Source organism: Oncorhynchus mykiss, chromosome 4 (genome assembly GCF_057628025.1).
Source record: "Oncorhynchus mykiss isolate SJ-2025 chromosome 4, ASM5762802v1, whole genome shotgun sequence".
Classification (NCBI taxonomy): Eukaryota; Metazoa; Chordata; class Actinopteri; order Salmoniformes; family Salmonidae; genus Oncorhynchus; species Oncorhynchus mykiss.
The window spans coordinates 63,981,142-64,009,129 of NC_143025.1; the positions used below are offsets into that span (position 1 = coordinate 63,981,142).

At 48.5% G+C, this 27,988-nt stretch overlaps 2 protein-coding genes across 3 annotated transcripts in view; one reads left to right on the forward strand and one right to left on the reverse strand.

Moving 5' to 3' along the window:
• rev3l (REV3 like, DNA directed polymerase zeta catalytic subunit) overlaps positions 1-19,305 on the forward strand; it is a 49,051-nt gene extending 29,746 nt beyond the window's left edge. The window contains exons 8-32 of the mRNA XM_036975690.2: positions 909-993; positions 2,662-2,807; positions 3,311-3,439; positions 3,671-3,905; positions 4,168-4,310; positions 4,443-8,301; positions 8,503-9,386; positions 9,760-9,848; positions 10,142-10,267; positions 10,377-10,569; positions 10,716-10,827; positions 11,122-11,237; positions 11,439-11,557; positions 11,780-11,898; positions 12,068-12,209; positions 12,653-12,897; positions 13,021-13,129; positions 13,285-13,491; positions 13,603-13,712; positions 13,812-13,926; positions 14,048-14,185; positions 14,378-14,568; positions 15,215-15,461; positions 16,473-16,688; positions 18,106-19,305. Of these exons, the coding sequence (XP_036831585.2) occupies positions 909-993; positions 2,662-2,807; positions 3,311-3,439; positions 3,671-3,905; positions 4,168-4,310; positions 4,443-8,301; positions 8,503-9,386; positions 9,760-9,848; positions 10,142-10,267; positions 10,377-10,569; positions 10,716-10,827; positions 11,122-11,237; positions 11,439-11,557; positions 11,780-11,898; positions 12,068-12,209; positions 12,653-12,897; positions 13,021-13,129; positions 13,285-13,491; positions 13,603-13,712; positions 13,812-13,926; positions 14,048-14,185; positions 14,378-14,568; positions 15,215-15,461; positions 16,473-16,688; positions 18,106-18,252 (8,222 nt within the window). The 3' untranslated portion in view covers positions 18,253-19,305. The remainder of the gene's footprint in view (positions 1-908; positions 994-2,661; positions 2,808-3,310; positions 3,440-3,670; positions 3,906-4,167; positions 4,311-4,442; positions 8,302-8,502; positions 9,387-9,759; positions 9,849-10,141; positions 10,268-10,376; positions 10,570-10,715; positions 10,828-11,121; positions 11,238-11,438; positions 11,558-11,779; positions 11,899-12,067; positions 12,210-12,652; positions 12,898-13,020; positions 13,130-13,284; positions 13,492-13,602; positions 13,713-13,811; positions 13,927-14,047; positions 14,186-14,377; positions 14,569-15,214; positions 15,462-16,472; positions 16,689-18,105) is intronic.
• Positions 19,221-27,966, reverse strand: slc60a2b (solute carrier family 60 member 2b). Of its 2 annotated transcripts, XM_021600282.3 has the most exons (4): positions 25,422-27,966; positions 23,858-24,026; positions 23,276-23,392; positions 19,221-23,160 (listed from the first exon to the last, which is right to left on the reverse strand). In XM_021600282.3, exons 1-4 carry the CDS (start codon positions 25,710-25,712, stop codon positions 21,743-21,745), a joined length of 1,995 nt encoding a protein of 664 aa, XP_021455957.1. In that variant the 5' UTR covers positions 25,713-27,966; the 3' UTR covers positions 19,221-21,742. The 2 variants fall into 2 exon arrangements, with proteins under 2 accessions (XP_021455957.1, XP_090088672.1); XM_090232546.1 differs by lacking the exon at positions 23,858-24,026 and having other exon boundaries at positions 19,315-23,160; positions 25,422-26,282.
• Positions 27,967-27,988: the final 22 nt, after the last annotated feature.

Consider the following 27,988-nt stretch of genomic DNA (forward strand, 5'->3'; position numbering starts at 1 on the left):
CTAGCATGACTGTTTGTTTGATTTGGGTGGCCGTTGTTCTGCGAACTCTGCCGTGACAGGTAACAGCAGAAAGGTCAGTCGACCGACACATTCTTCTCTTGCTAGATGGGCAATTGAAGGGGAATTCCAGTTTTTCCAGGCTTACATTTATTTCTTCTGATGTGATTTAAGCATTTACTCAGAACATACATTTTTGTTGTTTCTCTATGAATATTTGTTATATTGAGTAGGAAACATACATTTTTTTTTTTTTTTTACAGAGAAATCCGAATATCATTTTAAGGGGCCTGTCATGCCAAATAATGTGTACTAACCATTATTGTACCAGGTATATTGACAGAAAACACATCTCTTGTACACCAAAGACACGGGGAAGGGTTGCAGGGTAGAGAAGAGAACAAAAATGAGTCGCTCGGGTTATGTTTTTTAAAGTAGCTCTCGTGTTAGAAAAGGTTGGCGACCCCTGACCTAAACCATGCCAGGAAAATGCACCCCCACACCATAACGGAGCCGCCAGAACATCTACTCAACTGTTTTTATTATTTTTGCCGTTACCTGTGAGTCAATGCCAGTGGAGGCTGCTGTGGGGAGGACGGCTCATAATAATGGCTGGAATGGAGCGAATGGAATGGCGTCCAACGGGTGGAAACCATCTGTTTGATGTATCTGATACCATTCCAACCTATTCCCCTCCAGCCATTACCACCAGCCTGTCCTCCCCAATAAAGGTGCCATCAATCTCCAGTGGTCTATGCCCCATATTATGTGCCATGGACCAGGTAATAAATCATCTAGGCTCGTCTCTGTCACGATTCATGCGTATCTGAGTCTGACTGCTGTCCCGTGTGCATCACACATACATCAAAGTGTAATAATTGAACCTCTGCCTGCGTTTGGTGCTCCTCCAGATCGTGGGTTTGTCGCCTCGACGGAGAGCGAGAGGGCCTTCATGCAGAGATTCAAGGAGATCCTGAAGGAAAATGAGTTTGATGTGTAAGTAACAACTTTTCCCCCCCCTCAAGCTTGCTGTCTTTAAGAGGGGAAATGGCTCACCACAAGAGTTTCCCATAGTCCTTAGGGTAACTTGACTGTTAGTCATCGTCGGACAAACAGTTGCTCAACATTGCGTAAGTGGATAGCTGTGCTCTGTTTGGTTTGGGAAGTTGAGGGGGCGGCAGGGGTGGTCTTTGAGAGTAAACATCTGCTGCTTTCAAGACAAGATGTCTACCGCCAGAGAACACATAAGTTGCGTTTCAGAGAGAATCTACATCTGGTCTGTCTTTCATTCTTTATGTTAAAGCGGCTACTTATTTCCCCCATGCCTTTTTGGTTAGTGTATTACTGTCTTTGTCTATATGAGATGGTGACTGCATGCCTCTTCCTGGTTCATCTCAACACTGTCAGTGGCTGGGCCAGAGAGGATGGGGGAGGGAGGGGGTTAGTCCAGGGTTGATGGGGTCATTGCTGTCTAATATCCCAGGGCTCTCCCTGTTCCCCCTCCTTGCCGAGCAGAAAGAATTTCCTGTTATAAATAAAAGTACAGTTGGCCCGGTGTGTGCTGTTACATCAGGTCCAGATGGCTCCTGCTCACAAAGCTAAGTTGATACCAATGGGAGGAAAGTGAAACGGCTCTATCAAAGGCCAGGCCAGTATGGGAGCAGTTTGGGCTCTGGCACAGGGACCCGTTTCCTCTCACGTGATGGAGCTGTGGCTTGGCAGCACTGTGACACACAGACATTCCCAGATCACAACTCTCACTGGTTGGCTGGCGTGCTCTCGCATGTATACACATTGTCTTTGATTTGAGTCTCTCTTTCTCTCTCTGTCTGTCTCTGTCTGCCTATTGCACATCTAAAGGTGTCCACTACTCTCTTATGTGCTTTTTTAAAGCTATTATTTAGTTGCTCGCTCTCTCTCTCTCTGATTGTTACCACAGACAGACAGGCAGGCAGGCTGTACTGTAGTAAGTGCAGACGAGCAGAGTTTGCAGAGGGGAGGAGGCAGAGTCGGGAGCTGAAATGTTTTAATCGCTGCAGGAATCTCCTGGCACCTGCTGGGCTCCCTCGTTTAGCCACCAAAGTCATTAGCAACGAGACTAATTAACACCAGATCGAGACAGTCGTGAGCACAGAGGCCTGTCTCTGGAGCCCCTCTGCACTCCTTCATCCGCCCCGTAATAAGAAATGAGACGTATAGAATATTGACATTTTTGGGTGGGGGGACTAGTACCTGCATTGCATGTTCTACCTTTTCCACCTTGCATATTCTTCAATATTTGGTTGAGTTGATAAGTAGTGAGTTGCTAAGCAATGCAGGGGTGCAGCACAGGACAAAGCGGATGGCAGAGCCTGATAGGGAGAGGCATCTGGAGGAGAGCCCAAAGTACTGCTGGCCACCTGCCAGCTTTCCATTCATACCTCCTGCACACACACACACACACACTCCCTCTTCTCTTTCTCTCTATCCCACACTCTCTCTCTCTCTCACACGCACACACACTGCAGCCACATCTCCTGATTAAGACAATAAGGATTGCTAATAAAACATGACTGCTGCAGCGCTTGGTCTCAGGGACCTCGTCTATGACTCAAGTAATAACCTTAGCAACAGTCTCCCGTTGAACGGTCTAATCACTCTTTTTCTTCTTCTTTTTAAAAATAGGACTCAGTCCAGGTCTGTGGATGACGCGGCAGAGGAGCAGGATCCATCCCCAGCTGAACTGTCTCTACACCCTGATGTCCTGACCCCAGAGCTGCTGCAGTGTACACCAGCCAACCTGGTGGAGACGCATAGAGGCTCCCAGACAGGTGAGCAAGGCGTCTCCCTCTGCCCACTGGCCCTCTGCTAGACTAGACACTAAGGGGGATGTGGCGTTAACTCTCCTCCCAATTCTCCGACTGGCCCTCTGCTAGACTGTCTGAATGCCAGAGAAGGTGGATCGACATTCGTCCAAATGATATCCTATCACTCCTACTGTGACTGAATTTCAAGTGTGACACAGTGTTGGTCTACATTAGCCTAATCTGCTCGCTCAGTCTGCCAAGTCTCCCGTAGGACCAGTGGAAATGCTAGGGAAGCAAGGCAACTGGCACACACGGAGACAGAATGGAGTACGGCCGGGCCTCATGCTGAACCACTCACTGTGGCTCGTATCCCAAATGGCACCCTATTCCCTGTATAGTGTATGACGTTTGACCATGGGGTTCTGGTCAAAAGTGGTGCCCTGTGTAGGGAATAGGGTGCCATTTGGGACTCGGGCACTCTGTTTGTCAGTAATGATAACCTTCTCTCCCTCTCTCCCGCCACTCAGACACTAAAAGGAGCCGTGGTAAAGACCGGGAGGAGGCCATTGTGGATGAGGAGGCCATTCTGAGTCTGTTGGAGAGCAGTCAGACCTTTCTCCCACTCTCCCAGAAATCCAACCACTCACCCATACTAGGTAGGTAAACATACTGCACTGTGTTCATCGGATATATGGAGAACAGCTTATCCTACTGCTCTTATGTCCTTTTCGTTTTTTGAAAAAAATCTGCTTTTTATCAACGTATTGTTTATATAGCATTGCCAATGGCAGTTTTTAAACTCTGGGACCTAGTTATAACTCCAGGCCATAAGCAGAGCATCCAAGCCTGGAGATGAGTCACCTCCAAGGTATTTCTGTGTGTTGCAGACAGCAGCCAGGACCATGCCATGGTGGACCTGCTGGCAGGCCTGGAGGATGATGGGTATCGGGCGGCCCCTATGAGGCAGAACTCCCAGCATTCCCTGCCCGGGGGAGGGAGCGCTCACTACAACAGTGACGAGGAGGAGGAGGGGCCAGAGCTAGAGAGGGAGGAGGCAGAACTCAGTCTTCTGATGTCACAGAGATGGGACAGCGACCTTCCAGAACAGTCTTCTAGACGGAGGTGACTGATTTCTTATTTTCTTTCTTTACCTCGTACTTCTTTGCCTTGCTCAATATTAACTTATTAATTACGAGTTCAATATTAACTCAATAAAAACACCTAATTACTTAATTCTCTTGTTTCTTGTGTTGTCACTGAATTCACAATGGTAAACAGTAAACACTTTTGTCAGTCAGATGAAGGTCACCTGCGGTGAGCCGTGACTAAACAGTTTAAGGGGATGCCTCGTTGTTAAATCAATGTGTCTTATCTCCCTCCGTAGACCTGGTGTGAAGGAGGCAGAAGAGAGCTTCAGTGACGAGCCCCAGGACTCGTCAGATGAGGATATGGAATGGAGTGGGAACAACTCTCTTTTTGCCAACCTCTCCATTCCTCAGCTGGACGGTGCTGCGGATGAGAACAGTGGTGAGTTATAAGAACGTAATATAGAGGATAAACTGCAGCTAACACATCGACACATCTCATTGACTCCTGCCTTACCTTCCTGTCACTGTATCGAGATGTTATGTCTCCTCTCCTGTTATATTTCCTCTTTAGATTCATCGGTAACGGACAAAGGCTCCAGGACCCACTCGTCCCTCACCGTCGCCGATAAGATCCTGGGGAAGAGGAACCCCTTTCCTGGGGAGACAGTCCACCTGGAGCCCCCGTCTTCAGCCAAGATCCTCCTAGACCGCAAACACCCGGAGCACCGGCAAGCCCTCTCACAGGACACAGAGGACACCGCTGATAAGCACTTCCTCTCCCTCAGCCAACACAGTCATGAGTGTTCCACAGGGTTCAAGGTGAATAAAGAGATACCTTACATCCAGCCGGTCAAACACCCCATTCCCTGCAACATCGCCAACCAGGCCGATGTCTCTCAGATCTGTGTGGACAAAATGGACGTCGTTCGGCCTCTCTACACCTACGAGAAGAAGACGATGGCTCTGGATGAGTCGGATCTGGACGTCTTTCCGTTCGGCAACGGGAAAATCACCCAGAGCAGGAAGAAGTACAGCAGCATCAAGAATGTGGAGAAGAATCGTCTGTCCATCCTGCAGAACCACAGGAGCTTCTCCCTGTGTTACTCTGAGCTGAGGAACTGCCCCAGCAAGACGGAGCTAGAGCTGGGTCAGAAAGACTGTAAAAGCCCCATACCGAGGAACAGTATAAACCCAGCCCCCTGTCCCATAGAAGAGGACGAGCTCATTGCCTCGAGGGAGGGTGAGATGGGCCGAGGCAGCGAGGAGGGGGACATGGGCGAGCTGAAGATCCGGTACGAGGACTATCAGGAGAACAAGACTGAGAGGACCATAGTAGCCCAGCAGGAGGCACACTACAAGTTCTTCCCCAGTGTCATTCTCTCCAACTGCCTTACCAGGCCCGCCAAGAAGGTGGTGGGCAACAAGTTGACCGATGGCTGCGCCAAGCTAGAGCAGGCAGAGCCACGCAGGTCCAGGCTAAAGCTGGGCAAGAGGAGGTCGGCTGCAGCAGCCCAGAAAGCTAAAGCGAACGCTGGGGAAAGCCTAGCCTCTGACAGCCAAGTGGGCATGGCCTTAACGTCCATCATGCCTGCCTGTCCTAAGAGCACGGACACAGTGGCAAAGTCGGTCATAGAGGAGACTGGACCCACAGCACCACTCCCAGAATTGCCTGCTCCTGCCCATTCCCCTGCCCTGGCCGCTTCCCCTCTACCGGCCCCTGTCGTGTCCCCTACACCGGCCCCAGTCCCTGCCTGTCCCACTGAGGCGTCTGTGGAGGGCAGGTTGGCCCCACTGCCTGAGCTCCCTGCTAAAGTGCCCGGCACCAAAGCCTCAGGTCTGCCTGGCAGCAAGTACACCCTGAGGGCCAAGCGCAAGATGAGCTACGACAGCAGCGAGGACGGGGAACACTCGGGCACCTCTCGCGTGAAACACCCTCTGGCCCTCCGAGACAACTACGTCCGCTTCAAAGACAACTATATCCTCAGCACGCAGGAACTCAAGTACCAGAAACGACGGAAGATGTCCAGAAAGGAGCCAAGGGAGCCACCCATCATCATCAAGTACATCATCATCAACAGGTTCAAGGGTCAGAAGAACATGTTGGTGAAGATGGCCAAGGTGAGTGCTGAGGAGCAGCGGGTGGTGCTCACACCAGACAAACTGGAGACGTACACTAAAATGGCCCCTCTCAAGTCCTTCTGGCCTAAGGTTCTAGAGTCTTGTGCGGTCAAGTTTCCTCTCAGTGAGCCCAAGGCTAATAAGAAACAGCCCAAACGAAAGGTTAATAAGGTCAACACCACCACCACTAAGAAAACGGCCAGTGGCCCACCCAAACCTCGAGTCCGAGTCGGGCAGGGGGGTGAGAGGCCTAGAAGGACTAAAGGCCTCAGGAAAGCCTCGACTCGGCCCTCTCTGCCGTGCCCGCGGCCATGTTACTGTGAACTGGCCAATGACCACGCCACTGAGTACTCTGATGTGATGGTGGAGTTGGGTTATCTGTCTGAGAGATCCCCTAGCCCCACTGATTCAACCCCACCTCGGTGTTGGTCCCCCAGTGACCCCCTTATGGAAGCCATGTCCTCTGATGGGTTGATGAACCCATTAAATGATCCCTGTCTCAGTTCTGTGTGTCAGGAACCCCCCCCAGAGTCCTTAGGCCGAGGTGTGCGGAACCGAAGCCGGACTGCTAAACCTAGCAGCCCAAGAAGACGGACTAAGTCTGCTAATAAGCTTTCGGCGGAAGTCAAAAAGGAGAGTGCCACGAGAAGGAAAAGTACTACTGGGACTCCACGGAGGAGAAAGAAAGATCTAGAAACAGTTGACGGGACGAGTGTGGGTGGTGACTCTACTAACACTACCACAAGAACTCGAAGGCCTCGTAGGAAGAAGCAGGCTGAACAGCCCCCTGTAAAAAGCAGAGACTGTGACAGTTCCCAGCTCCTCTTCCCAGAGGATGTGTCGCCTCCTACTGAATCCTCTTCAAAGGCCGTACCACCCTTTCAGCAGTCAGCTAACAAAACCAGCCAGATCATTGACGGCTCCCATGGGGTCACTGGCTCTAAATCCCTATCCCAGTTCATTGAACCAAAGTCCGAGGACTATGAGACCTCCATAATGGAGGTGAACCAAAGCTTTGCTCTCAAACTCTTCCAAACGCATCCAGGCCAGGTGCCGGGTTGTGCTGTGAAGGCAGAAACTACAGTTGATGAGTGCACACCCCCTCAGGTGAAATCCCCCATGGTGGGGAAGAGTAAGTGCGCCCCCAAATCAGGGTCCCCTCACTCAGGCCTTAGGAACGGGCAGGCCCTACCTGAGGATACCTCTGGCCTGGCTGTTCTGAAGAAGCTCCTGCAGAAGAGGCAGCAGAGAGGTGGTCAGTGCCTCCCAACCCAGACAGTGGGCACAGAGATCTCCTCCTCCACTACAACACAGCCCCCTGGCCCCACACCAGACCCTGCTGCAGCCAAGCCACCAAGAGCCAGGAAAACTCCGTCAGCCACCCCACGGAAACCCCGGGTCTCAAGAACTACAACTCCCAAGGAGAAGAAGCCCAGAAGCAGGAAGGGTAAGGCGAACTCTCAGCCGGAGTTACCTGTGAAGCAGGAGCCACCAATGTCAGATGACAGCCCAGTGTTCCTGTCAGACCCAGGCCTGGACAGCTGCTACTCCATAGAGGACAGCCTCTCCCCAGAGCTCCCACACAACTACAACTTCGACATCAACGCTATCGGCATTGGCAGCCAGACAGAGTTCTCCAGCCTGTACATGGGCAGTCAGTTTGTTCTGACCGACAAGAATCTTCCTCAGAAGTTCCTGAGTGACATCACCCAGGAGGCCATCCCTGCGCTGGCGCTGAGCATTGAGAAGAGGCCTAATAGGCTGTCTGGGTCTGGGGAGGCGCTCCAACGAAGCTTATCTGGACCTCTGAGTCCTGACCTCTTTGACAAGCCAGAAAATGGGGAATCAGTCTCCAACCATTTATCTTCTCTGGATTCCGAGAGGTTACTGAGGAGCAGAGAGTGGGGAACGTCCCTGGGCAAACTCCACGGCCTCAGCCACTTCCAGGGCTTTCACTGTGAGAGGAAAGAGCTGCTGTTCTCTGCCTTCGACCCCGTCTTACCGCTGCCTCTGAGCTCTGCGTCTTTCGCAGACAACGAAGGATCACCGACCGGAGACTTACCGGAGGGGAATGATGCTTTGACGTCGACCACGGCCAGTAGTTCTCCGCGCTCGGTTAACTCCGTATCCCAGGTGAAGACCAATAGCCAGCTCCTCAGGGGGACAGGAGGGGGAGCCCACATCCTCAAGCCCCTCATGTCCCCTCCCAACCGGGAAGAGATCCTCACCACCCTCCTGGACCTGGAGATGTCTGAGGCCACCTTTCAGGAGCCCTTCTGCAGCAACCCCTCAGACGCCCCAGGGAAACCCAGGTAGGACCACGAAGCTCTCATCGCGGGATTATTTGATTTGATTTACTTTTTAAAAGCACTTTCTGACAACTACCAATGTGAAAAATACTTAACGCATTTGTATTAATTCAAGGGTTAAACGCTACACACAATATATGTCTGTGACTAAGGCTGTGGTGAGGCATGATGTTGTACATCATTCAATCATTTTATCTTCTCCAGGGAGGTTGGTGGACGTAAGTTGATGGTGGAGACCAGGTTGGCCAAGGAGCTGGCTGAGTTCAACGGGGACCTATCCCTGGAGGGGCTACACTTCTGGAAGACAGCCTTCTCCGCCATGACCCGGCCCGGCTCCTCTCACACCCTGGGAGCAGAAGCCACCAGAGACCAGGCCCAGCTCAGCCCCTCTTCAGCCGGGGACCAGAAGGTCATCCTGCTGCCCTGTAGGAGCGCCCCCAGCCGCGAGCGCGTCCAGCTATGGCTGGAGGCCAGGAAACAGTACGAGCATCTGCAGAGGGGCAGGAGAGACATGGGAGCACTGGAGAGGGGAAGGTTAGAACAGATAAGAGAAGAGCAGCAAACGGACAGGACTGAACAGCCCACTCTGCTCCATTGTCCAGCATTGAAGGAAGAGGAGGGGTTTGAGAAGCCCTCCGATATTAGGACTCAGAGGGACAATCTCTCTCTACATATATCACCTGTTGAGGGGGTGAAAACTCAGGACAGCCCCATAAGAGTGAAGCCTGTATCAGACATTAACACCAGAGACTCTGAGGAGGAGTGTTATGGTAAATCCATCTCTCCAGACTCGCCAGACCTGCCGCCCTGGCAGCAGCCCACGCAGCCCAGCCCCTCAGGACTAGATGGAGTAGAGGGGGAGAGGAGAGGGTCAGATCTAGGGTCACCCTTGTCCCCCAGGCTCTGCACCTCCCCAGAGAGGAGCGAGGAGAAGCACTTCCTCAGTCCCTCTCCCTTGCCTTCCACGAAGAGCCGAGGGGACAGGGAGAGGACCAGCCCCCACCTTCAGCTCCACAGCACCCCGGTCCTCAGGAGACGCAGGTGCAGGGGCGAGTCTGAACCCGTGTGCAGCACCCCTTTGACTGAAGGTAAGCCCCATCGTTCTCCGTCCGCAGGCTGTCGGCACCTATCCCTCTTCATCCTGTCTCGGCCGCTGACACTAACTCCGACCGTGGGAAATGACATTAGCGATGGCATCCGCTATCCTTCCCGTCGTAAGCTTTTCTTTACTCCAACTTTCTCTCTTACCTCGGTGTGAAATTTTTATGGCTGCTATTAATGACTGCATAATTGACTAATCAAGCGTACCAGAATTGTTAATCTGTCACAGTCATTTATTGAATTAGCTTTAATAGGAGGAAGCCGCCTGCATGCAGTTGTTTTGTCCTCTGGAATGTCATTATGCGTCAAACCACCCCGCCAGCACCCTGAATTCACTTTGGGGTTTCTGTTCAATCCCAGACGCGGAGTCCCCATCTCAGAGACTGCAGCACAGGAGAGGGGAACACACAGACACCCTGAGGAGAGTGCTACTGACCACACAGATGAAGGTCAGGACAAAACACAGAGAATTTAAGCTCCTGTTCATTTTAGGCCATTCACTCCAAAAAGCCTCTTTAAAAAAAAATATGTTTATATGTTGGCCTCTATACCTTAATGAGCTATGTATGGTTTCAGAATATTGATGAAGAGCATCAGACAAGTAAATAACCCAAGACACTTTACAGATTTAGCTTTGATCATTTGAATCCGTCGCGTTTACTTTGTCTGCCCGGATACACCGCCCCCCCCCCCCCCCTTTAACGTGATGTGATTGTGCATTCCCCACTACCTCGGTCCCCAGAACCAGTTTGCTGCTTTGAACGTTGCAAAGAAAGACAACTCTCAGATCGAGGGCCCCAGCATCAGCAACTCGTACGGCTTCAAAGTCAGCATGCAGAACCTCCAGGACGCTAAAGCCCTGCACGAGGTGACACACACACACACACACACACACACACACACACACACACACACACACACACACACACAGTAGTGGTACAGAAGGAATGTGACATGCTTTTCCTTTTCGTCTGTAGGTGCAGCACCTGACGTTGATGAGCATGGAGCTTCACGCTCGAACCCGGCGGGACCTGGAGCCCGACCCCGAGTTTGACCCCATATGTGCCTTATTCTACTGCTTCAGCTCTGACGCACCCCTACTGGACTCAGACAAGACGCAGCTGACTGGGGCCATCGTGGTGGACAAGGACTGTCAGGACAGTGGCCAAGGTGATGGGGTCACTCCCTCAGTCCCTCTCGCCATGCTGTGGATGGATGGACCACACTTGTCTGACCTGGCTTCAAATATTGCCATTGTGTACACGGTCATTGTGCTTGGATCTGAAAGAACAGTGTTTTGTGTGTGTGTGTCCCAGGTGTCAGAGGAACAGCACCCCTGCTGGTCAGATCTGGGGTCTCAGGACTGCAGGTCACCTACGCTGTGGATGAGAAGCGGCTGTTCCAGGAAGTTGTCACTATCATGAGGAGGTACCGTATTGGCTCCTGTGGTTTTGACCTTGATCCTTACATTGCGAAAAAAGGAGAACTGAAGCACACCAGTGGCTTTGTTGGACATCTGATCGGTTGTTAAATATTTCGCTGGGTGTTCATGTTCCCAAGACTGACAGCACGTGTGCAAATTCACTGTTTTTGATTTAAATGTATGTTATACATATTCATGCCTTGTTTCCGTTTCTATGAAATCTTCTCTTTTCTGATTTGTTTAGGCCACTGTTAAACATGTGTCCTGTGGCTGTTAACATCTCTGTTCTGTCGTGGCAGGTTTGACCCAGACATGCTGGTAGGCTATGAAGTTCAGATGCGTTCCTGGGGCTATATCCTCCAGCGGGCAGCGGCACTCAACTTTGACCTTTGCCAGCAGCTCTCCAGGGTGCCAGGTAGGATGGCACTCACCGTTGCCCTCTCTGCTGCCACTACACTGTGTTGAAATAGTATTGGCTCTCATACAGAAGCGTCCATCAGGTTTCTCCCTGACATTCTACATCCAGCCGTTCCCGGTCAAAGGAGAATGTGTCTAGATGTCGTCTGGCTGCTCCTCCGTCGGGTGTAGTGACGTCTGTCTGTCTGTCTGTCCTCAGGTGACGCCAAGGAGAACCGCTTCGCCGCGGAGAGGGATGAGTACGGAGCGGACACCATGACGGAGATACACATCATCGGCCGCATCGTCATCAACCTGTGGAGGATCATGAAGACCGAGGTATCTGTTGTCGCCGCAGACATCATCAATCACTTAGAATCGACGCTGCCAACCTTTCCACTGTATAAATTAGCTTGGTTCCCTTTTTTCAAAAAAGGAAAAAAAATCAAAATCAACAGTGTGTAGCTGCAGATCATTTGGTTATGAATCTTCTCATGTTGGTTTCTGGGGTCATTTGTAGGAGTGTATTTCCTAGTTTTTATTTTTTTTATTTTTAAACAGGTAACGTTGAACAACTACAGTTTTGAGAATGTGGCCTTCCACGTCCTACACCAGCGCTTCCCCCTGTACAGCCCCCGCACCCTGTCGGACTGGTTTGACCACAACACGGACCTGCACAGGTGGGCACCGCTTCTCTTTTTCACCGTGTTTACATCATAACCATCGTCACTCTGTTTGATGATCAACTCGTCTATTGGTTTTGCGTAGCGATTCAAGTTGAAACTGAATCAAGACCATAAAACGGGGTTGTTCCATCTGCAGTATGACTCTGTGTTGTGTGCCTGCCAGGTGGAAGATGGTGGACCATTATGTGAGCCGGTTGGGCGGCACCATGCAACTTCTCCAGCAGCACGACATCATCGGCAGGACCAGCGAGCTGGCCAGGGTGTTCGGGATCCAGTTCTACCATGTGCTCACCAGGGGATCCCAGGTCAGGAACCCAGCGGAGCTCAGAAATGTTGGGCTATTGGCTGCAGTGTGGATTGGCACGCTGTGTTGATGTAATGTTTTGCTCTGCAGGCTCTGCGTTTTCTGGTGTTTCGCTCACTGTCTCGCGTTGTCTTTATGTGGTTTGACAACTGCCTTTCAACTATAAGAGGAGTTAAGAAAGCACATCGGGACAGTTTGAAGTCCAGGATGAGTTTCTGTCTGGCTCACTTCTACCGCCTCCTGCGGTAAACTAGAAGGTGTTTAGGAATTGGTGATGGTCAGAACAAGTACTACATACCACAAATTAAAGGCAAGATGATCGAGGGGAAACGAGGACACGTTTTGTCGAGACTGCGCTAAAACCGCATGGAGTACAAGTTGTCAGTGATCAGTCTGAGAAAGTCCACTCTGCCCTCTCTCCTCATCTCTCTCCTCTCCCTGCAGTACCGTGTGGAGTCCATGATGCTGCGCGTGGCCAAGCCCATGAACTATATCCCCGTGACGCCCAGCATGCAGCAGAGAGCCCAGCAGAGGGTGCCGCAGTGCATCCCGCTGGTCATGGAGCCCGAGTCGCGCTTCTACAGCAACTCTATGGTGGTGCTGGACTTCCAGTCGCTCTACCCCTCCATCGTCATCGCCTACAACTACTGCTACTCTACCTGCCTGGGCCACGTGGAGAGCATGGGAACGTAAGGCATACACGCATACACACATGCATACACACACGCATACATGCATACATTCACCTTCTAGTTTTGGTAGAGTGAGATGTCAGTCAAGGTACAGAGACCGTTCACTGTGTCATGTTTCAGGCCCGATGAGTTTAAGTTTGGCTGCACCTCCCTGCGGGTCCCCCCTGAGCTCCTCTACCAGCTCCGCAATGACATCACCATCTCTCCCAATGGCATCGCTTTTGTCAAGGTACAACTCTTCTGATACGTTCACTTTTTCCTTATGAAAGGAAGGTGGGATTTGCTGAAATAAATGAAACTGTTATGGAACTATTGAGTTTAACTCTGTCTCTGTCTGTCCTGTCTGTCTGTCTGTCTGTGTCAATGTCTCTGCTCCCTGCTCAGCCCACGGTGAGGAAGGGGGTCCTGCCCAGTATGTTGGATGAGATCCTGAACACGCGGTTCATGGTGAAGCGCTCCATGAAGACTTACAAGCAGGACAAGGCCTTGATGAGGCTCCTGGACGCCAGGCAGCTGGGACTCAAGCTCATCGCCAACGTCACCTTCGGCTACACCGCCGCTCACTACTCCGGACGTATGCCCAGCGTAGAGGTGAGGGGTCACGCTAACATCTGGCACACTTACCCAAAACTCCCCCCCCCCCCGTCAGTAACCTTATCTCAGCCTTTTTCTCATACGTATCTCCATCTATTGTCTCTAAAGGTTGGAGATAGTATTGTCCACAAGGCCAGGGAAACCCTGGAGAGGGCCATCAAACTGGTCAACGACACCAAGAAGTGGGGAGCCCACGTTGTCTATGGTGACACAGACAGGTAGGGACAAGCCTAGAGAGTGGGAAGCGTGAGGTATTGGGCCCTCGGGTTTTCGGAGGCTTCCTCTCTTTTCTTAACCTCTGCTTGTGTCTCTTCCAGCATGTTTGTCCTGCTAAAGGGAGCGACTAAAGAGCAGGCCTTCAAGATCGGCAACGAGATCGCCGAGGCGGTGACTGCTACCAACCCGAAACCAGTCAAGCTGAAGTTTGAGAAGGTACAGTTCTGCTCAGTACAGTATGAGGTTGCTTGACTGGCTGTCTGCATTGAAGCCCACAGAATGTGTGTGTGTGGTTTAATAGTTTTTAATTCCTCTCTCTGTGTGTGTGTGATCCCAGGTGTACCTCCCGTGCGTGCTCCAGACGAAAAAGCGCTACGTGGGCTACATGTACGAGAGCCTGGACCAGAAGGACCCCGTGTTCGACGCCAAGGGGATCGAAACTGTGCGCCGAGACGGATGCACTGCTGTTTCCAAGGTAACCGGGCAAAATTTGACCGATTTTTACAGCCTTCACAATCCTGCCAGATTTCTACTAGCAGCCCGTGCTCAGATTAATACAAAGCGCACACATGGGAATCAGTCCTTGTCTGAACGTTCTATACTATCAGTCAGCCTGGTCGACGTGTAGAAATAGACTGGTGTCTGGTCCGTCCGTCCGTCTCCCTAGATTTTGGAACGTTCCATCAAGCTGCTGTTTGAGACGCGGGACATCAGCCTGGTGAAGCAGTTTGTGCAGCGTCAGTGTGTGAAGGTGCTGGAGGCCAAGGCCAGCATGCAGGACCTGACCTTCGCTAAGGAGTACAGGGGCAGCGGCTCCTACCGGCCGGGGGCCTGCGTCCCTGCTCTGGAGCTCACCAGGTACACCAACAACGCGCCGCCTGAGGGGAGTGTAGTCCTACTGTGTGTTTATGACACGACGCTGTTGACAGTGGCATCTTTGAGAAATCTTGAGTGTGGATATGGCAATATGGCAGTGCCTAAATGTCATTGCATGTCTAACTAGTGTGTTTCTGTGGAGTGGCTTGTTGAAGTGTGTGTGTGTGAGACCTTCCTCTCCTCTCGTCTGGCTGTGTGCCCTTTGTGAAGCCACTTACAGATTCCCCACAATGTCCATTGTCTGCCTGCACTACAACGGGCCTAGCTCAGTGTACTGTACCTGAGACAGTTGCCTAGCAACCCAGCCCATAATGGGTGGCAAAACCTGATTTCTGAGACATGGTTAAAGGGGAAAAATATTCTGTGTGATTCAGGAAATGTATTACAATTTATTATAGTGAGTAGTACTACTGCAGTACAAAAACAAGGAGCAAATGCATTATATTTTATTCAGATATTTGTGCGTTGGTTTAAAAAAAACGACAATTGTGATAAATTAATCAAATGAAATCTGAGTACTGTATGTATGTGTGGTCCTATACCACTGCACATATTTGGGGTGCTAGATTATAATGAAACAGCCAATCCAATGCTGTGTCCTGCCCCCCCCCCCCCCCACCTCCCCCAGGCGTATGATGGCTTATGACCGGCGCCTGGAGCCACGGGTGGGCGAGCGGGTGCCCTACGTGATCGTGTACGGGATGCCCGGCGTGCCCCTCATCCAGCTGGTGCGGCGGCCCCTGGAGGTGCTGCAGGACCCGGGCCTGCGCCTCAACGCCACCTACTACATCACCAAGCAGATCCTGCCCCCGCTGAGGCGCATCTTCCAGCTCATCGGTGTGGATGTGCTCAGCTGGTACCAGGAGCTCCCCAGGGTGAGGCTATGAAAGAGGGGTGGGGGGGGGGGGGAGGTTGTCGGACCCTTAAAATGTGGCTCCCTCTGGTCTCCCAGCTCTTCTAGTTAGTTACTGGGATTCATCAAACCGATGATAGATCCATGCAGGAGAGAGTAGACGTTTGATGACACACACACCGACCACTGACGCAGCGGTGGTGTTTTGAAAGCCTTGTCCGGACTGTCGTGCAGACGGAGAACAAAAGAAAAAAAGGGCTACACGTCGGGAATCAAATGAGACAAATATCCAATCTCGTACCCAAGTCCTTGTTAGGCATGCCCTTTTTGAAATGCCAATGATTCCATCTAGTGGCGAGTTGTGTAAAGGACATGCAGATTTCATACTGTTGTCTCGTTAGCCTGCTTCAGACTGAAGGGCAAGGAGGCTCTTTTCAGACCCGTGTTTCTCAACTTCAGTCCTGCTGTGCCTCGTTTTTGTTGTAGCTCCGGACAAACTCGCCTGGTTCCACTTATCAACTAATCACCAAGACCTGGGTGAGTTGAATCAGGTGCGTTTCTCCAAAAACGTGTACCGTTGGAAGTACTGCAGAACTGGAGTTGAGCAACACTTGTCTAAAAGAGCCATGTCCCCTTGCCCTTCGGTCTGAAGCAGGCTAACGACAAACACGTGTGCGGTTGGGGGTACTGGAGGACTGGAGTTGGCGAACACTGTGTTCGAGCACGTGTCAAAACACATTCCGTGGAGGGCCGAGTGTCTGCGGGTTCTCTCTCCTCCCTGGTAATTGATTACTAATTAGTGACCTTCATTCGTCAAAGAACTCCCCTCATCTTGTTGTGTAGGTCTTAATTGAAAGGGAAAAAAACACAAAACCTGCAGACACTAAGCCCTCCATGAAATGAGTTTGACAAAAATAGTCTGACCTGTCAAATAGTGTCAAATAGTGAATTACAGTCTTTAAAAAAAAAAATACTTATTTATCACCACAAATCTATCCTAGTCCATGGTTCTAGACATGTCCTCTGTCTTCAGGTCCAGAAGGCGTCATGCTCCATGGTCGCCAGAGGGGAGGAAGTGGGGAGGAAGGGGACTATCTCCCAGTACTTCACCACGCTGCACTGTCCTGTGTGTGATGAGCTCACCCAGCTAGGGGTGTGTGCCAGCTGCCGTGCCGAGCCCCAACGCGTGGCCGTCACTCTCTACCAGGACATGCGCCTTTGGGAGAGCCAGCAGGACCAGCTGCTAAAGGTGAAAGGTCACGGTGGGGGGGAGCACACCATTGGCAAGCTACACTATATATACAAAAGTATGTGGACACCCCTGCTGACAGGTTTATAAAATCGAGCACACCGCCATGCAATCTCCATAGACAAACATTGGCAGTAGAATGGCCTCACTGAAGAGCTCAGTGACTTTCAACGTGGCACCATCATAGGATGTCACCTTTTCAACAAGTCAGTTCGGCACATTTCTGCGCTGCTAGAGCTGCTCCGGTCAAATGTACATGCTGCTGTTGTGTAGTGGAAACTTCTGGGAGCAACAACAGCTCAGTGGTAGGCCACACAAGCTCACAGAATGGGACTGGAGAGTGTTGTAGCGAGTAGCAATCGTCTGTCCTTAGTTGCAACACTCACTACCGAGTTCCAATCTGCCTCTGGAAGCAAATCCAGCACAAGAACTGTTCGAGAGCTTCATGAAATGGGTTTCCATGGTCGAGCCATCGCACACAAGCCTAAGATCACCATGCGCAATGCCAAGCGTCGGCTGAAGTGGTGTAAAGCTCGCTGCCATTGGACTCTAGAGCAGTGGAAATGCGTTCTCTGGAGTGATGAATCATGCTTCACCATCTGGCAGTCCAATGGACAATCTGGGTTTGGCGGATACCAGGAGAACACTACATGCCAGAATGCATAGTGACAACTGTAAAGTTTGGTGGAGGAGGAATAATGGTCTGGGTCTGTTTTTCTAGGCCCCTTATTTCCAGTGAAGGGAAATCTTAATGCTACAGTGGCATTCTAGACAATTCTGTGCTTCCAACTTTGTGGCAACAGTTTGAGGAAGGCCCTTTTCCTGTTTCAGCATGACAATGCCCCCTTGCACAAAGCTAGGTCCATACAAAAATGGTTTGTCGATCGGTGTAGAAGAACTCGACTGGCCTGCACAGAGCCCTGACCTCAACCCCATCGAACACCTTTGGGATGAATTTGAAAGCTGACTGCAGGCCAGGCCTGAATGCCCAACATCAGTGCCCTACCTCACTAAGGCTCTTGTGGCTGAATGGAAGCAAGTCCCCACAGCAATGTTCCAACATCTAGTGGAAAATCTTCCCAGAAGAGTGGAGGGAGGATGTTATAGCAGCAGGATGGGGGGTGCAATGAGATGTTCGACGAGCAAGTGTCCACATACTTTTGATCTTGTAGTGTACCACAAGCCGATGCTGAGTAGTCTCCAAGCACTGTCTGCATTTGAGTTTTAGAGAGTCAGAGTACAGTGAGATGGAAATCGAGCTAAGCTTAGAGTTGTATTTTTAGCCCTGTCATGTAATATTAGAGGGATAGTTCACTCCAACTGGTTGGTGAGGTTCTGTAGCTAGAGCAGAAGCTAGAAAGATTCATCAGTGTTTAAACTCCATTTAACCAACCAACCTGTTTTCCATTTGGTCCAGATCTGTCGGAACTGCAGCGGCAGTGCGGATCGGCAGGTTCCGTGTGTGTCTCTGGACTGTCCTGTGCTCTACAAGCTGTCCCGGGTCAACAGACAGCTCACCAAGGCCCCCTACCTCCGACAGCTCCTGGAGCAGTTCGGATTGTGAATGGCCCCGTGGCCCACAGCACAGCTACTCTGGTGCTAAACCAACGCTGTCTCATCCAGCCGTGTTTCCCTGTCTTTTCCTTTTTAAATGGTGCTTTGATTGAACCCCGTTGGGTTTTCATGTTGTCCCGTTGTTATTTGTTATACAAGTATTTCTGCTCTAAGTGCAGACTGGCTGGGTTTGGGCCTCCTGAAGGAGACGAGGGAGTGGTTTTCAAGGGCTCGTTCTCCCTCGCTCACTGTGTCTTCATTAGCTGCTATTGGTTGGTTGTGATTGAAGCTGATGTTTTTTTTTTTTTTTCTTCAGGATGGATGGAGATGGTCTCTTCTGTATCATAAAGATGGCATTAACTCTTGACCGAAAGAGGCCCCTACCGTTTTTTATTTTGTAGGCGCTGTAGCAATTTGTAAATGCAAGACTTAAAAAGTCTGAACAGTATTTCTAAGGAGCTCCTTACGACGCAAAGGTTGACTAAAGAAAACACTGTTTAACTACATTTCCCTTTTTATATCAAATACAATCTTTGGTAAATAGTTCTTGTAAAGTGCCCATTTGAATTATCTGTGCATCGGCATTAAAAAATGAAAACAAATCAACTTGTTTTTATGCATTCTGTTTGTGTGCCATTTTGTCTCTTTTAGCCTCAATTTGTATTTGTCAGTTATGAAAAAGCATATTATCATTATACCCTGAGGCACTAATGCCTATCAAAAGAGGATGGGGGAGTATTAATTTCAGTTTTTACTTCTGGGACTGTTGCAATACTGTATTTTGATAATTTATGGCAAGAGTATATATTATTTCCTTGTGCATATTTGTTTTGTACACATTTCTAATGCTTTCTCCATGTTAAAACAGCATATGCCATCTACCCATGTCAAGATGGATTATATTATTTCCCAAACAACTATACACAGGATCTGTGTATTTGTATAAATGTAAATGTACAACAAAAAATATGAAGGAAGTGTTTCTTGCTTTGTTTTTAATGGACATTGCTGTGGGTGGAGGTTGAAGATTGATATAATAAAACTCAATGTATTAAATTCTCTAGTCTTTGTGTTTTAGTATTTTTCATGGCTTTGATTTGTTTTAATAGAAAAATTCAAACGTGATCAACTTTAACAAAGATCACACATCTGAATGGAAAAACTACAGATTACTAGACAATTCATCACAGCACAAGACTTAAATAAAAAAATGTTTACAGAAAAGTGAGAGAAAAAAACATGCTGTGTTCATATGCTATCAGAAACTCGGAACCTCTGAGATAAAATGAATGTAACTTATTTGTGTAGTGGTTCCCACTGGGCATACACTGGTTGAATCATCATTTCCACATCATTTTAATTCAATTCTGTTGAACCAATATGGAATAGATATTGGCCGCCCCCAGGTGGTAAGGGTAGGTAATAACACATCCGCCACGCTGATCATCAACACATGTGCCCCTAAGGGGTGGGTGCTTAATCCGCTCCTGTACTCCCTGTTCACTCATGACTGCACGGCCAGGCACGACTCCAACACCATCATTAAGTTTGCCGATGACACAACAGTGGTAGGCCTGATCACCGACAACGACGAGACCGCCTATAGGGAGGTCAGAGACCTGGCCGTGTGGTGCCAGGACAACAACCTCTCCCTCAACGTGATCAAGACAAAGGAGAATTGTGGACTACAGGAAAAGGACGGAGCACACCCCTATTCTCATCAACGGGGCTGTAGTGGAGCAGATTGAGAGCTTCAAGTTCCTTGGCGTCCACATCACCAACAAACTAACATGGTCCAAGCACACCAAGACAGTCGTGAAGAGGTCACAACAAAACCTATTCCCCCTCAGGAGACTGAAAAGATTTGACATGGGTCCTCAAAAGGTTCTACAGCTGCACCATCGAGAGCATCACTGCCTGGTATGGCAAATGCTCGGCCTCTGACCGCAAGGCACTGCAGAGGTTGGGGCGTACGGCCCAGTTCATCACTGGGGCCAAGCTTCCTGCCATCCAGGACCTCTACACCAGGCGGTGTCAGAGGAAGGCCCTAAAAATTGTCAAAGACTCCAGCCACCCTAGTCCTAGACTGTTCTCTCTGCTTGCAAGCGGTACCGGCGCGCGAAGTCTAGGTCCAAGAGGCTTCTAAACAGCTTCTACCCTCAAGCCATAAGACTCCTGAACATCTAATTAAACTGCATTGTTGGTTAAGGGTTCATAAGTAAGCATTTCACTGTAAGGTCTTAACTTGTTGTATTCGGCGCATGTGACTAATAAAATTTGATTTGACATCTTGATTTTACATCTTTGCCCAGAGGCTTGATTCTGATACTTTCTAAGTGGGAAACTCGGGAACATCTTTCCACAACGAGTTAGCAATTCTAACATGTTTGAGTTGCCTAGTTTCCAACTAGCACGTGAATGTGACATATATTCAAACAAAGGTCTGACAAAAACAAATGATTCAAAATTCCTATCTTTAACAGCTGATAATTCAAATATTTACTAAATATAAATATGACAAAGAAAATGACATCTTTAGGATATCTAAAGGGAAAAAACGTTTAGTGTTGCACTACTGTGAAATCACTAATGTAACTGTTATAATTCATTACCAGCAACAGTGGCAAGGGGTCTTAATGTTTAAACAAATTCCATTTCCACCACAGCATACAGCTACAAATGATGTAGTAGACATAAGCTGTGTAGGAGTGGGGTAAATTATATTGCACTGTAAATCTGTAGTATCAAACATTTACATGTGTGTTAAACTAAACAGGTCAGATTACAGTCACGGACAATCAGACATCAACAAGTTTTACAGTAACGTCTTTAAAGCACTTGGAGTAATGGCGCATTTCCCAGACTAGAGCCCTTAGGCCGGTATTCATTCCGATCGCACTTCGTGAAAATGCACAATTTAAAGGTAATTTCGACATACGCAGCATTGACTGTAAATGTGGTCTCTGAACGCGAGGAAATTGCCTTTAAAAAAGGTACATTGCAGACAAAGCACGATCGGATGCAATCCTGGCTTTAGGATTGAATCCCGGCCTTACTGTTAATCCGATTGAATCGCGGGCTCCCAGGCAGAGTATCAGAGGTGGAACTGCATTAGAGCTGTCAAATCCACAAGTGGCTCCTGGCATTATACCTAAAGCGGATATTGCCATTGGCTGCACGTAGTCACATTAAGAGAAATCCCATGCATCTTGTTTACAAGTTGTTTAGTGGAATGTGAGATATTAATCTACACTTCGATTAGGCTGATAGAAATCCTAATTTTGTTTAATGATTTTACATTTGAGCGTCATTATTTCTATATAATCTACACTTTCTCGTTCTGGACTTCTAACATGAGTGGGACGAGTATGGCTTCGTGACAATGACCACGAGAGAAGCAGCTCCGATTTGACAGCTCTAATGCAGATACACAACCAAAACACCAGCTATGGGGTTGTCGGCAATCGCCGGTTAATGCTTGATCTGATTGAATCTAGCCCCTAGTCTCTCTTCTGCCGGTCCAGGGAACGCAGCAGTTTCCGTCTGGGTGAGTCTCCCTGGAGAGAGATAGAGTCTGAGAAAGAGGCCCCAACTGTTGGCTCTAGGGACTGGAAAGTAGCGGGGACAGATGTGGCAGTGGTGTCCCCTGATGTCCCAGCAACATCAGGTGGTGAAAGCCCTTTGTTAGGAGATGACAACGCTTTATTAGGAGATAAAGAGAGCGCTTTGCTAGGAGAAGAGAGCGCCGCTTTATTAGGAGAGATCATAAGGCTGGCGTCAGCCATCTCGATGACCTCGAAGTCGGCATCATTCCACTGGTCGGCCTCGTCATCCTGCTTCTGTTCCCGCTGCTGCTCCTGCTCCTCTTCCTCATCATTGGCGCCCGAGTCCAGCAAGGCTTGGCGGTACTCGCTGTCGTCAGGCTCCATGTGGCTCCTGGTGCGAGGTGTCCTACTGGGGCCGCTGGGGGACGAGGCCAGCCAGAACATGAAGGGGAAGAGGATGGAGGTGATGGTGGCGGTGCCCAGGGCCAGGTACATTAGCAAGGGCTGATCATGGATCCTTCCCAGTAGGAAGCCCACCAGGGCGGGCAACACCATCTCCCCCAGGGCCGCCCCCACCACGAACACCGCAGCAGAGCGCCCGGTCACCGTGGTGTACTGCTCCACCCAGGAGATCCCACTGGGGAAAGTGGTCGACATGGAGGCACCGTAGACACCAGTGCAGACCCACAGGGCCACCCTGTTGCTGTTGAAGAGTGTGAGGAACAGGGAGGACAGGGTGCAGCCCACCAGGCTCAGTAGAATCATGGTGCCTGGGTGCATGCAGGTCGCAAAGAAGATGGCCAGGCCCCGGCCGGCAGCGAACGTTCCCCAGAACAGGGAGTTGAGCCCTGCTGCCTGGGCCTCGTCCATATGAATGTAATCCTTAGCATAGGTGAAGATAAAGGAGCCGTACGCCACCTCGGCCCCCACGTACCAGAAGAAGAAGACAAAGAGCATAGCGATGAGTGCGTTGTGGTGCTTGGACACCAGGGGTTTCCCTGAGGGGGTCTGGGCCCTGCCACTAGAGGGGCTGTGGCGGGTGTAAAGGATGAAGAAGACGAGGGAGACGAACAGGATGAAACCACCGATCACAACATAGGCCCACATGGACTTGAGGGTACTGCTACTGTGGACGAAGCGAATAACCGTAGGAGAGGACACGATTTGGGGCACGTGGTCTGTGACAGATGGGGAGGTGGAGTTTGCCACCGGGGCGTCCATGCTGCTGTTTGTAGCCACGTCCAGGTCCGTTCCAAACAGCAGCTTGGCGATGATGGGCGAGGCGAAGGCCCCAGCAGCGAAGCTGAAGTGCAAGGCCTGCATGTGGGGGCCAGCCTGATCCCCCCACGTCTGCAAGATCAGGACATTACCGCCTACCAGAGAGGACAGTAAACAGCGTCAGAGACATTCACTGACTACCACTTCTTGTACTGTGCAGTAGATACGTATTTACTATCTTAAAGATAAAGACTGGGAGATTAACTGCACCTGTATCTAGAAAGCCCATGGAAACTCCAATACTGGACATCAGGGCAGTGAGGAGAAGGGCTGTCTTAGAGAAAGGGATGGCAAACATCCCAAACGCTGTGACCAGCATGGAGAGGCCTGTGGAGAAGATACAGTGTTAGGAGGAGTGGGGTGTATTCAACCAGCATGCACCATATAAAAGTCATGATCACCCACAAAAACAACCATTGGCATTCTTTGACAAGCAAAGGTGGTGCATTCACTGTGCATACTGTATACTAATATAATAATAACAACAACAACAAATGCATACTGTATACTAATATAATAATACTAATATTAATAATAATAAATGCCATTTAGCAGACGGTTTTATCCAAAGCGACTTACAATTATGCGTGTATACATATTTCGTTTGGGTGGCCTGGGCAGGAATCAAACGTATGATCCTGGCATAGCTAGCGCCATGCTCTATGAACTCATAGACAGGACCAGGACCACAATAATATCTTAGAGGTTAAATCGAATGTTATTCAGAGCCAATGGACACCATGTATTTGTATTTTAGTTAAGTCTAGGTATATTTTAGTCTGTTAGACATACCCAGCAGCAGATGGCTGTTCATGCAGTCAAAGAGAATCCCGGACAACACAGAGCCGCCTATATAGCCCATCGAGCGGCCTACGAAGATGTAGGAGATGTTGCTGATGTTCTGGTTGACGTTGATGGCAAGGTCTTGAAATGTGGGGCCTAAGACAGAGATGCTCATCCCCTGGAACACATACATAATAAACTAGTACACTGTACTACAGGCAAGTATAAGTAAGCGCATATCTCAGAGCTTTCTCCAAGTTCTTAGGCAAACAGTGGTAGCGTCTAGGGCCATCATCATATTCTAGGATACATTTTTGCATACAGTAATATTCTAAGGGTATTTTGAACTTTATTTGTGGCAGCCAATGGTAAATAATATAAAGTGTGACATTTTGGGTTTTTCTTTCCCTTCCAGGAAGGCGGCAGTTATTCGAAATTGTACCTTTGGACAGGTGCCAGAAAGTAAAAGCTTAATTAATGAACCCCTATAGGATTGGTGGGTTCCCCGCGGGACGGTTGAGCTAACGTAAGCTAATGCGATTAGCATGAGGTTGTAAGTAACAACAAAAAAAATCACAGAACATATCTGATATTGGCAGAAAGCTTAAATTCTTGTTAATTTAACTGCACTGTCCAATTTACAGTAGCTATTACTGTGAAACATACCATGCTATTGTGTGAGGAGAATGCACAGTTATGAACTTGAAAATGTATTAATAAACCAATTAGGCACATTTGGGAAGTCTTGATACAACATTTTGAACAGAAGTGCAATGGTTCATTGGATCAGTCTAAAACGTTGCACATACACTGCTGCCATCTAGTGGCCAAAATCTAAATTGCGCCTGGGCTGGAATAATACATTATGGCCTTTCTCTTCCATTTCAAAGATGTTACAAAAAAAATACAAAAATGTATTTGTATTATCTTTTACCAGATCTAATGTGTTATATTCTCCTACATTCATTTCACATTTTCACAAACTTCAATGTGTTTCCTTTCAAATGGTATCAAGAATATGCATATTCTTGCTTCAGGTCCTGAGCTACAGGCAGTTAGATTTGGGTATGTCATTTTAGGCGAAAATTTGAAGGGAAAAAGGGGCGGAACCTTTTAAACCTGTTCTTAAGTTGAAGAGCTAGTTTTACAGCCATGAAATGCAAATCCGGCTCATTCAGAATATATCCCTAACAAACGCTCATTTTACCTGAGAATAAGAAAGTAACCATTGTCTTAAATGCCACTAAAACAACCACAATCACATAACTAATGAACTAATGAAGGAATCTTGGAAATGCTAGATATTATCGAATGGGAATAGGAATAGTTACTGACCATGTGAGACTCATGTAAAATTAGATGAAGCTTTAAAACACGTACAGAAAACCTGTATTTTAGTTTTAGTGAAGATATGGTGATAGAGAAACAATAATGTCCATGTATAACAAACTATGCAATAAAACCAGAGACCCTATTCATTTATCAGATATAAAAGGTACATATGATGACAGAATGGTTCCAATTCAGTCCCTTGGGCTGGCCTACTAGCCTAATAAAAAGCATTCATCATTACCAGGCCGAGGAATGACGCACAGAGCGCTAAGGTGATCATCCAGCTGCTGCAGCCTCCAGAATCGCTGGCCCTGCCACCTCCATCGATGATTTCAACCTCATCATCGAACTCTGAATTCGAACTTCTCTTCCTCCCTTTCATTACACTCTTCAGCCCTCGTCTCGTGTCTTTCCTCTTGTCAAACAGAGTATCTTCCTCTTGGTCATCGTTATCATCATCATCCTCCTCCATTCTAGCGAAACGAACATGCTTCTTTTTAGCAACAGGATCTCTAGCGGTCGAGGCAGACATGGTCGAGCTGTCAAATGATGGCTAACGTCTTTGTTTGAGTCCTGCTGGTTGGCAATATTGACAAGTTTGGGCCAGCGCAGTTGGTAAACAAACTACGCGAACTGACCGGGTGCGCCTTCAGTGAACGACACGCTCTGAAATCCTACTCTGTTATAGAGATAAATAGTAATGGCGTCTTTTTGTATGCACCAACTCCGCCATGGTTCGTTGTACAAAATGAATGGAGTTTTTGTAGGGTTTTTGGATAAGTGCCGAAAATAAGGTACGTGGTAAACACAGGCTTAGGATATATTATTCGTTTTGTTCAGCTAACGTCACTTTTTTGTGCATTCTTAAGCGTTTATGAAGAAGAAAAAAAGCACATCAAAATCTTCATAACTTTTAAAGGTCATATTAACTGACTGGTATTATATCATAGAACAAAACGTATAGGATCTCCTAAACCTGTGCTAACCTCAGACTTTATTTTCCGCTTTACCCCAAAACCATATTCTTCCCTCATTCATTTTCCCCATGTGAATGGCTGAACGAGCCAGAGGTAACGAACGGATTTCCGTTTTTTAGGACTACAAGTTGGCGAGGTCGATATACCCCTTCGGTTCATTCTGTCATCCGGGGGAATGGTGGCTGCGGGTAATATGCCGCGTTCAGATGCTAGCCAGAACTAGGAAACTCGTTAATTTCTGACTTGGTAACTGGTTGTAGTTATACGAGTTTCCTAGTTTTTTGGCTAGTAATGTGAACGCGGAAAAAGCCTAATACCACAGTGAGACAGATATCTCACCGGATGTATAAATGTGAAGCATCCGCTTAGCGTTTCCACTCATTACCAAATGTGGTAGTGAGAGGAAGCCCACTGACCGGCAGTAGGAGAAGATGGAACGAGATGGATTTTGGCTGACATTCTGCACATTTTCTCATAGATGAAACATTTGATCTCAATACAGTTTTATGTTCCTAAAACTACAATATGTTATGAACAGAGTGAACAAAGTTTTGTAGACTTTGCAATTTAAAAAAAAATCGCGTTGTTTAGGAGTGCAATAGTGAATAGAGCACACGCGCACTTCAGAGGAGGCGTTCCCTAACGGAAATATGCAGATATCTGCTAGAACGCACCAATAGGATCTCGCTAGCTCGTGCTTGGCTCTGCCCACCTAGCTGGTTCTGTCAACTATGACTAATTTGTTCCCATTGGAAACGGCAGTCTGTTGTCTATCTTGGTTCAGTTATACCAATCTTTGCTTCTACGATGTGGTTCCATGGATGATTGGCTCAGCTGACGCGTCAGCGTATAGGAAGTAGTAGTCGTATGATTGAAATTGTCGTCGGAAACAAGGACCTCTAGAGGTCATAATAGAAATGACGTTTTCCTTACGAATAGTTTTGCTTTACATGCAAGAAAAGGTAATTATACTTGTAAGAATGTCTACATTTACTGAAAATGTCTTCACATCTTCTGAAGATTGCCCTTCTATACAAATTGTATTTGTCACATGTGCAGAATACAACAGGTGTACTGTGAAATGCTTACTTACAAAGCACTTAACCAAACAATGCAGTTAAGAAAAGAGTTAAGAAAACATTTACTAAATAAACTAAAGGAAAAATACATGTATACAAGTAACACAAAATAACAATAACGAGGCAATATACATGGGGTACAGAGTCCGTGGCTGAGGTAATTTGTACATGTAGGTAGGTGTAAAGTGACTATACATAGATAATAAACAGCAAGTAGCAGCAGTATAAAAACAAAAGGCGCGGGTGGCCATTTCATTAATTGTTCAGCAGTCTTATGGCTTAGGGGTAGAAGCTGTTAAGGAGCCTTTTGGGACCTAGACTTGGCGCTCATGTACCGACTGCTTGTCGTGCGGTAGCAGAGAGAACAGTCCATGACTTAGGTGACTGGAGTCTTTGACCATTTTTTGTGCCTTCCTCTGACACCTCCTAATATATAGGTCCCGGATGGCAGGAAGCTTGGCCCCAGTGATGTACTGGGCCGTACGCACTTCCCTCTTTAGCGCCTTAGGGTCGGATGCCGAGCAGTTGCCATACCAGGCGGTGATGCAACCAGTCAGAATGCTCTCGATGGTGCAGCTGTATAACTTATTGAGAATCTGGGAACTCATGCCAAATCTTTTCAGTCTCCGGAGGTGGAAAAGGTGTTGTCGTGCCTTCTTCACAACTGTCTTGGTGTGTTTGGACCATAATAGTTTGTTGGTGATGTGGACACCAAGGAACTTGAAACTCTCAACCCACTCTACTACAGCCCC

Bases quoted from the DNA above. Each gene is read 5' to 3' on its own strand.
- slc60a2b (XM_021600282.3), bottom strand. From the start codon at position 25,712: ATGTCTGCCTCGACCGCTAGAGATCCTGTTGCTAAAAAGAAGCATGTT. The intron at 23,393-23,857 runs GTATGTCTAACA...TCTTCTCCACAG, and splicing joins GAACAGCCATCTGCTGCTGG to GCCTCTCCATGCTGGTCACA. The intron at 23,161-23,275 runs GTGCAGTTAATC...CCTCTCTGGTAG, and splicing joins CATGGGCTTTCTAGATACAG to GCGGTAATGTCCTGATCTTG.